We start from the raw sequence: 8,561 nt of genomic DNA on the forward strand, positions 1-8,561 counted from the left end.
TCTACGCTTCCTAGCCAAAGTCAGCGAGAGCTGCAAAGTCTAGGAGCTGTAAGGAGACTCCTGCTGCCGTAGCTCCTGGAGTACCTGTGGGGGGTAGAACCCCTAACAGCCACACTTCCAGAAAATGCCGTGGTTACTGTTTTTTCATTCATAATCCTTGTGTTCATGCCAAGTATATATAGTACACGCTGGAATCCACTGATGTGCCCTGTAGCATGTGGAACCCGGAGGCATGTGGTGTGAAAGGGCATCTCTGATGACTTCTATTCATGTGCCCTCCCTCATCTGTCTGTATCCCTCAGCATCATTTGTACACAGCAATCAGAGAGACACTGGCCAAATGCTTCAACTTCCATGCCCCAGGGTCCCTGCTCTCGTTGATGAGAGAATCCAGGCAACGACGATTTGTAAGACAGATATATGAACCTGGGTGTCACACTGTACACACCTGTTTTCCCATTGTTTCTTTCTTCTTTTAAAGATTTATTTATTTAATGTAAGTACACTGTAGCTGTTTTCAGACACTCCAGAAGAGGGAGTCAGATCTCCTTACAGATGGTTGTGAGCCACCATGTGGTTGCTGGGATTTGAACTCGGGACCTTCGGTAGAGCAGTTGGTGCTCTTACCCACTGAGCATCTCACCAGCCCTGATTTTTTGTTTGTTTGTTTGTTTGTTTGCTTGCTTGCTTGTTTTTTTCCAAGACAGGGTTTCCTCTTTGGAGCCCTTGGCTGTCCTGAAACTCTATAGACCAGACTGGTTTTGAACTCACAGAGATCTGCCTGCCTCTGCCTCCCAAGTGCTGGGATTAAAGGAATGTACTGTCTGGTCCTGAGTCCATTTCTAATTTCATGTATGACTGAGACTAAGAACCTCCAAAGGGAGCCTCAGTTTCCCTGGCAAAACCGAAGCGGCCAGGGTAGAAAACTCAGTTGTGGTCCATCATTAGAGGTCAGTCTGGACAATAAATGTCTGAATCTAGGAATCTGGGAGTCTCCATGTCTAATGTGTAAACCTGACTTGTCTCCTCTCCCTTCTCTGGGCATCATAGCACTTTGCCTGTATCCTAAGTGGGGGAAAACAGGAAACAAACTTGACATTTCGTAACTGTAGCCTCCATGGAATTTGGGGTTGGTGGGAAGCTGCAGTTCTTTGGGGGATATTTTTGTTTTAAACAACTAGCCTTTACTTCGAGTGTTTCAGTTGCTTCATCCAGGGAGTTAAATGGCGATGTCCTCATAGTAGTTAATATGCCTTTTTAAGGACTTCCCTAGCAGTGCAGAAAATTAAGCCCTGGAAAGAATTTGGCACAACAGTTAGTCATCCGCCTTGCTTTAAAGCATCCCCAGCTGGTACAAAGCGGGGCGGGGAGTATGGGTGGAAAAAGGCCGGGTAAAGCAATTTATTGTCAAGCACGCCCGTTTTTTTTTGTTTTTGTTTTTTTTTTTTTTTATTGACAGAGTCTCTCTCCAGGCAGTATTCACATGTTCCAAATTGAAGCTTTTAGCTGGGGCAGAGCTGGTTAAGCAAACAAACCGAGTCATTTGAATGCAATGATTAACAGGAAGCCAAGTAGCAGGCACAGTTAACAGCCTTCCACTTCGAGAAGAGGCTGGGTTCCAGAGCGATGCCTGGCCCAAAGGTCACTGATAGTGATTTTCCCCAGAGGACGGGTAGGGTCATTGGCCTCTGGAACCTCCCTGGGGTGGGGCGTTTATGTGTGGTAATTGGTTATAAGTTACTTAGAGGCTGGGCAATGGATCTGCTTTGGAAGTCTGTCAATGTAAAAAAGGAAATAGATGCAAGCTAAGAAAAGGGAAGGGAGAGAAGACAGGAGCAAGGAGCTTGTGCTCATCAGAGCCGCATCTGTGCGTGGAATGATACATCCATGTGGGATGACATTGGGACCTGGGGAAAACGTAAGTTAAAAGAAGCTTTGCTCTAATCCTGACTCTAAAGACACCTGGCTCGTTTCCTGCTTTTGGAAGATGGGCTCTTGGAAGTACAGTCTTTTCAGCCTATCTCTTATTGCTGCCTTGACGCTTATGTTTATTTACAATAGAAAATTATGGAAGAACAATCATTTCCCGAGGGCGGTTTCCAATATTTCAGTCTTAGCAGAAGTCTGTTTTCAAATGTTCAGTGGGGAGAGTTTTTATACAGTGGACAGCCCACGGAAAACCACCCTGGAAAACTTCACCTGCCCCGAGTACAAGGTTCAAAACCACTACATAACAGAGACTCTCTCGGAAGAAGAAGCCAGCTTCCCTCTGGCTTTCACACTTACTATCCACAAAGATTATGACACTTTTGAGAGACTCTTCAGGGCCATTTACATGCCCCAGAACGTCTACTGTGTGCACGTGGATAGTAAGGCGACAGACACCTTCAAAGAAGCGGTGCGGCGGTTACTAAGCTGTTTCCCCAATGCCTTCCTGGCCTCTAGGATGGAGCCGGTGGTCTATGGTGGCTTCTCCAGGCTCCAGGCTGATCTGAACTGCATGAAAGATCTGGTGGCCTCCAAGGTCCCCTGGAAATATGTCCTCAATGCCTGTGGGCAGGACTTTCCTCTGAAAACCAACAAAGAAATAATTCAGTACCTGAAAGGGTTTTTTGGGAAGAATCTCACTCCAGGGGTTCTGCCTCCTGCACATGTAGTTGGAAGGACCAAGTATGTCCACCAGGAGCTGTTAGACCATAAAAATCCTTACGTGTACAATACAGCAAGATTAAAAAAACCCCCTCCTCACAACCTGACCATTTACTTCGGCACTGCGTATGTGGCTCTCACACGGGAGTTTGCTAACTTTGTCCTCAAAGACCAGCGTTCAGTGGACTTAATCTCCTGGTCCAAGGACACCTATAGTCCCGATGAGCACTTCTGGGTGACACTCAATAGGATCCCTGGTATGTATATTTTGTTTCTCTTATGATGAAATCTTTGTCTCAATGCTATTATTATTATTATTATTATTATTATTATTATTATTATTTTGATTTTTCAAGACAGGGTTTCTCTGTATAGCCCTGGCTGTCCTGGAACTCACTTTGTAGACCAGGCTGGCCTCAACTCAGAAATCCACCTGCCTCTGTCTCCCGAGTGCTGGGACTAAAGGCGTGCACCACCATGCCCGGCTGCTTTTCTTTTTTCTTTTTCTTTTTTTTTTTTTTTTAAGAGACTTTGTCTTGCTGTGTCCAGCCCAGGCTATCCTGGAACTCCAGAGCTGTCATGACTTCCTGGATATCTGGGATTACAGAGATTTCAGATGAGCCACTGTGTCTGTCTTCGTTTTCATTAATATATATGACATAATTGATGCTGAATAGGCTTCTTGAAAAAAGTGGTAATTTTTATTTTTTTCAAGACAGGCTTTTTCTGTACAGCTCTGGCTGTTTTGTTCTGGAATACACTCTGTAGAATAGTTTGGCCTCTAACTTGGAGATCCAACTCTCTCTGCCTCCTGAGTGCTAGGATTAATGGCATGTGACACCATGCCCTGTGGTTAAAAACAATAATTTAACATAACAAACATTTGGGTCTGGAGAGATGGTTCAGTGGTTAAGAGCACGGACTCTTCTTCCAGAGGTCCTGAGTTCAAATCCCAGCAACCACATGGTGGCTCACAACCATCTGTCATGGGATCTGATGCCCTCTTCTGGTGTGGCTGAGGACAGCTACAGAGGACTCATATACATAAAATAAGTAAAATAAGTCTTTTTAAAAAAATATCTTGGCAGTTTCAAGTGGTAGCTTTAGAGTGTGGAATATTTATTTGTTGATTTTTTTTTTTTAATTACTGGTTTTATTCGAAAACCATGGTGAATACAATGTGCCTTGATGCTAGCAAACAGGATGGAATGATTGACAAGCCATTTAGCTTACTTTGCTTGCCTGTCACTTTCTTGGGGTTGCAGGTCTCTTGAAAATTGCTGTCTTCCTGAAGTGCAGTCACCCTGCTGTGTGGTACTCTCTGACCTAGTCCTCTGCCTGTCTGGAGTCTTGTAGCCTTTGGTCAGCCGCTGTCTGTTCCCTCCCCACAGACCCCAGTCCACTCTCTTATCAACTCCTTTTTCTGTCATCGTTGCTTTGCATAGAGTCCAGGTAGTCATTAGATCGTAGTGTTTTGCCTTTCAGTGTTCGACTTTGTTCCATTTGCACAATAGCTTCCTGATTCATCCATGTAGCTACAAGTGACCAGATTCCACTTTATAAAGGGCTAAGTACTTTCTTTCCATTTTGTATGTATATTCCATTGCTGTTAAAGTAAAAAAAAAAAAAAAAAAAAAAGTCACAGAAATTCTCCTCACAGACTGGGAGGTAGGGCTTAAGACTGTTTTATAGCTGATGGGGAAATGGCTTAGCAGAGTCAGGGTGAATCTTCCTTGTGTGGTTTGGTTTTGTTGATCTACCTAGCTCTGGGCCCAAAGACCCATCCTAGACGTATGTTTTCTTTACACCTAATACCTATTTTAAATTAACACCTTTATGAGGCAGGGAAAGGTGACTCACATCATTAACTCCTGGATTGGGGGGGGGGGAGGAAAAAGGCAAGCAGAGTTCTTTATATTCAAGGACAGCCCAGCCTACATAATGAGCACCTGGCCATCCAGGACCACAGTGAGATTCTGTCCATACGTACATATGTACAGACAGACACAGACAGACAGACAGACATTATGGCGTTGGAGGGATGGCTCAGCAATTAATAGCTCATACTGCTCTTGCAGAGGACCCTAGTTCAGGTCCTAACACATCAGGTGGCTCACAACTGCCCATAACTGCAGGGGATCTGATGCCCTCTTCTGGTACCCATGTACACCTCACTCACACACAGATAATGCACCCATACATATAGTTAAAGTTAAGAACTAAATATTTATTGGAAAAGGGAATAAAATTAAAACTCGATATTATTAATAATATTTGAGAGGTGACAGGTATTTTTGCCCCCGTTCCCATCTTTTTAAATGGGAAGCAGGTTGGTCATCATGGCCCCGGGCCTATAATCCCAGCATTTGGGAACAGAAGGATCAGGAACTCAAGGTCACTCTGAGTGAGGCCAAGAGTTCAAGACCAGCCTAGGCTGTTTCTTTTTTCTGGAATCCGGTTAGAAACACAGACAAAAACTGAAAGGAGTTCTAGACCAGGGCCTCCTCTGCAGAGGAAAAGACATTTGAAACAATTAGACTACACTTTCCCCTCTCAGTAGTGAAGACACAGTGATAAATAACCCGAGTCTCCTGAGCCCGGTCTTTTTGTGTTTTGTTTTGTTTTGTTTGAAACAGAGTTTCTCTGTGTAGTCCTGGGTATGCTGGAACTTGCTTTGTAAACCAGGCTGGCCTGGAAACTCAGACATCTGCCTGCCTCTAACTCCTGTATGCTAGAAATAAAGGCATGTGCCAGCACTGCCCAGCTCTTGAGACTCATCTTTTCAACTCTATTTTCTATTAGGTATCAGTTGTTCCTGAATGATCTCTACCTTCTCTACCTTCATTTCTAAGTTCCAGAAGATTCCACTAATCTCAAATTGTTTACAGTGCATTCAGTCAGTTCTATTTTAATTCAGTTCAAAATAACAGTTGAGACACAGTTCATGAAAAGCAACTAGAGGTGGCCTTGGTGGTGGCAACACCTTTAACTCCAGCACTCAGGAGGCAGAGGCAGGTAAATCTCTGTGAGTTCAAGACCAGCCTGGTCTATATAATGAGTTATAAGCCAGCCTGAGCTACATAATGAGACCCTGTCTAAAGAGGGGCACAGGTAACTGTGATCAACGTTCTGATTAGATTAGAGTTTCTTTAGTTTGGACATTCAACATGTGATATGCATATGATCATCGTTGGAGCTTAAGAGAACTGCACTTACATTGGAATGAGTGAGCAGAGCTCTACTGCTGGGGCTATGGTCTTAGAACAGAAAGAGGGGGCTGGCTCAGCGGGTAAGAGCACCTGACTGCTCTTCCTAAGGTCCAGAGTTCAAATCCCAGCAACCACATGGTGGCTCATAACCATCCTTAACAAGATCTGATGCCCTCTTCTGGAGTGTCTGAAGTCAGCTACAGTGTAATTACATATAATAAAGAAATAAATCTTAAAAAAAAAAAAATCCTCCTCCTCCTCCTGCTCCTTCTCCACCTCCTCCTCCTCCTCTTCTGAGTCTGCTTCTGCTTCTTTTCCTTCCCTTTCCTCCCTTCCTCCCTTTCTATGTTTGTTGAGAGGATTTTGCTATGTAGTCCAGGCTAGCCTTAAATTTTCAGCAATCATCCTGCCTCCACGTCCTCAGTATTGGAATTACAGATATGTACCATTGTGCCCAGTTCGTCCTACTAACAGTGACCAAAATAGGAAAGGTGAAAGCCGGGGGGGGGGGGGTCTTCCTTCCACATCACTTACACTATGACATAGACTCAGGTTTGCCACTAAGCTGTAAAGAATTGCTCCCTGGAGAGCAGCCAAGATTTAAAAGACAAAAACCAAAACCAAACTCCTCACTGTTTTTTTTTTTTCTTGGAAAGGACCAAAATAAACAAAAAGATGTTCAATCTGAAAAAGACCTTAAGTGTCTTAATGACAAGCCTTGTCACTAAAGAAAGGCCAAACACCATAGTGAGGGGAAAAAAGGTCTGGGGTCAGTAGACAGGAGCTGGCAGAAGCAGAGGCACTGGAAATACAGCGGGCAGTTGTGTGACACTAAGCAAATCCTGGAAGGCAGAGGCTGAGGAGTACTGTAGAGGAACCCCCTGGGTTGGACACACATATGGCCCTTAGTCTTTTCCCATCCTGGAAACTACAGGCAACACCCTGACTTCTCTCCATGATTCACGAATTAAATCTGGACCTTTTTTTTCTTTCTTTCTTTCTTTTTTTTTTTTTTTTTTTTTTTTTTTTTGGTTCCCTGGTGGGCAGTCATATAAGCAAACCAAGGGAAACCAAATGGACGTTGTACATCGTGGTGCGGAGCCTAGTGCGCACCACGATGTACAACGTCCACAAGCAGTGTTTTGTTTGAGACAGGGTTTCTCTGTGTAGCCCTGGCTGTCCTGGAACTCACTCTGTAGACCAGGCTGGCCTCAAACTCAGAAATCCACCTGCCTCTGCCTCCCAAGTGCTGGGATCAAAGGCATGCACCACCTCTGCCTGGCTCTTTTTTTTTTTTTTTTTTTTTTTTAAGATTTATTTATTTTATGTATATGAGGACACACCAGACACACCAGAAGAGGGCATCAGATCCCATTACAGATGGTTGTGAGCCACCATGTGGTTGCTAGGAATTGAACTCTGGACCTCCGGAAGAGCAGTCGGTGCTCTTAACCTCTGAGCCATCTCTCCAGCCGGAATTGGTTTCTTTTCTCAGCTCTAAATCTCACTCCTTGCTTACCTTTCTCCCACCTGACTAACCCCTACCCAGTCCTCTTTAATCCAGTGCACGACAGGGTGATGTTTAACTTTTAGCCCACTGTGCTATGGAGTGTGAGTGCCTGACTTCTTATTAGGGAAAAGAACTACCAGTAAGCATGCACACCGGGCTCCTTCACTTGTTCCTTTTCCTCTAGGCTTCTGACCATTTGCCTGCGGTTCCCCCTCTGGGCTACTGATCCTCTGAGTTGATTGGCTCCACCCCTGATTTCACTCCTAATTGGGAACTTAGGGTGGGTTAGTTTCATGGGTCACGGTGTCCCCTAGCATTACCCTCTTCAAAAATGGCCAATAGTTTCTACTTAATTTGCACCATCCATGCGAGTCAGCTTTCTGTTGCTGTGACAAAACACAGGTCTTTATTTGTATTTTTACTGTGTTGTCATGGTTGTTCAGTTTGGGGACAGCTCTCACTGCGAAGCCTGGAACACACAGCTATGCACCTGCCCCCTGCCTCCCAAGGGATCAAAAAAACAAAACAAAACAAACAACAACAACAACAACAAAAAAAAAACAGTATCACCTCACAATGTAAAACAGCACACTTTAAAACAGTGATTGTGCAGAATAGTTATTTTCATGATGTCCGCTGGGAAGGAAAAGGTTTATCCTGCTTCTAGATTGCAGCCCGTTATCAAGGGGAATCAAAGGCAGGACCACCAAAGTCAGGGCCCAAAGCAGAGAACACGGAGGAACCCTGGCCGTTGGGTTGTTCTCCGTGGCTTGCAACCCAGCTTTCTTACACTTGCCAAGGGGTGGCACTGCCTACACTGGGCTGGACCCTCCGACATCCATCATTAATCACCAGTCGAGAAAATGCCCCCATGGACCTGCCTTTGGGCCACTCTTACCTCAGAGGTTTTAGCCCACAGTCTCTTGGATCTGTCGTTTCTGGGTCTGTGAGAAGAGAGAGCATTATGGTCAGAGGTGAACAGTGGAGCAGAGCTGTTGACTTCATGGTTATTGGAAAGCAAAGCCTAGGAGAGGATAGGTTATGTAAGACCCCAATGAGGGAACTCCCTCTGGTCCGGAACTCTCTTGGGTCCCCAGAAAATTCGAATAACACCTTGCTGTAATTTACATGAGGTACTTTATTTAACGAGGCCTCGGGCCGACTCGTATCTCACGCAGGAGACAGAGGAGTCG

The 8,561-nt window shown here is 44.8% G+C and overlaps 1 protein-coding gene across 1 annotated transcript in view; it reads left to right on the forward strand.

Moving 5' to 3' along the window:
* Positions 1-1,604: 1,604 nt before the first annotated feature.
* Gcnt2 (glucosaminyl (N-acetyl) transferase 2 (I blood group)) overlaps positions 1,605-8,561 on the forward strand; it is a 108,609-nt gene continuing 101,652 nt past the window's right edge. Inside the window, exon 1 of the mRNA XM_021215492.1 lies at positions 1,605-2,906. Coding sequence (XP_021071151.1) covers positions 1,988-2,906 — 919 coding nt within the window. The 5' untranslated portion in view covers positions 1,605-1,987. The remainder of the gene's footprint in view (positions 2,907-8,561) is intronic.

Source organism: Mus pahari, chromosome 16, assembly GCF_900095145.1.
Source record: "Mus pahari chromosome 16, PAHARI_EIJ_v1.1, whole genome shotgun sequence".
In the NCBI taxonomy this organism is placed as follows: Eukaryota; Metazoa; Chordata; class Mammalia; order Rodentia; family Muridae; genus Mus; species Mus pahari.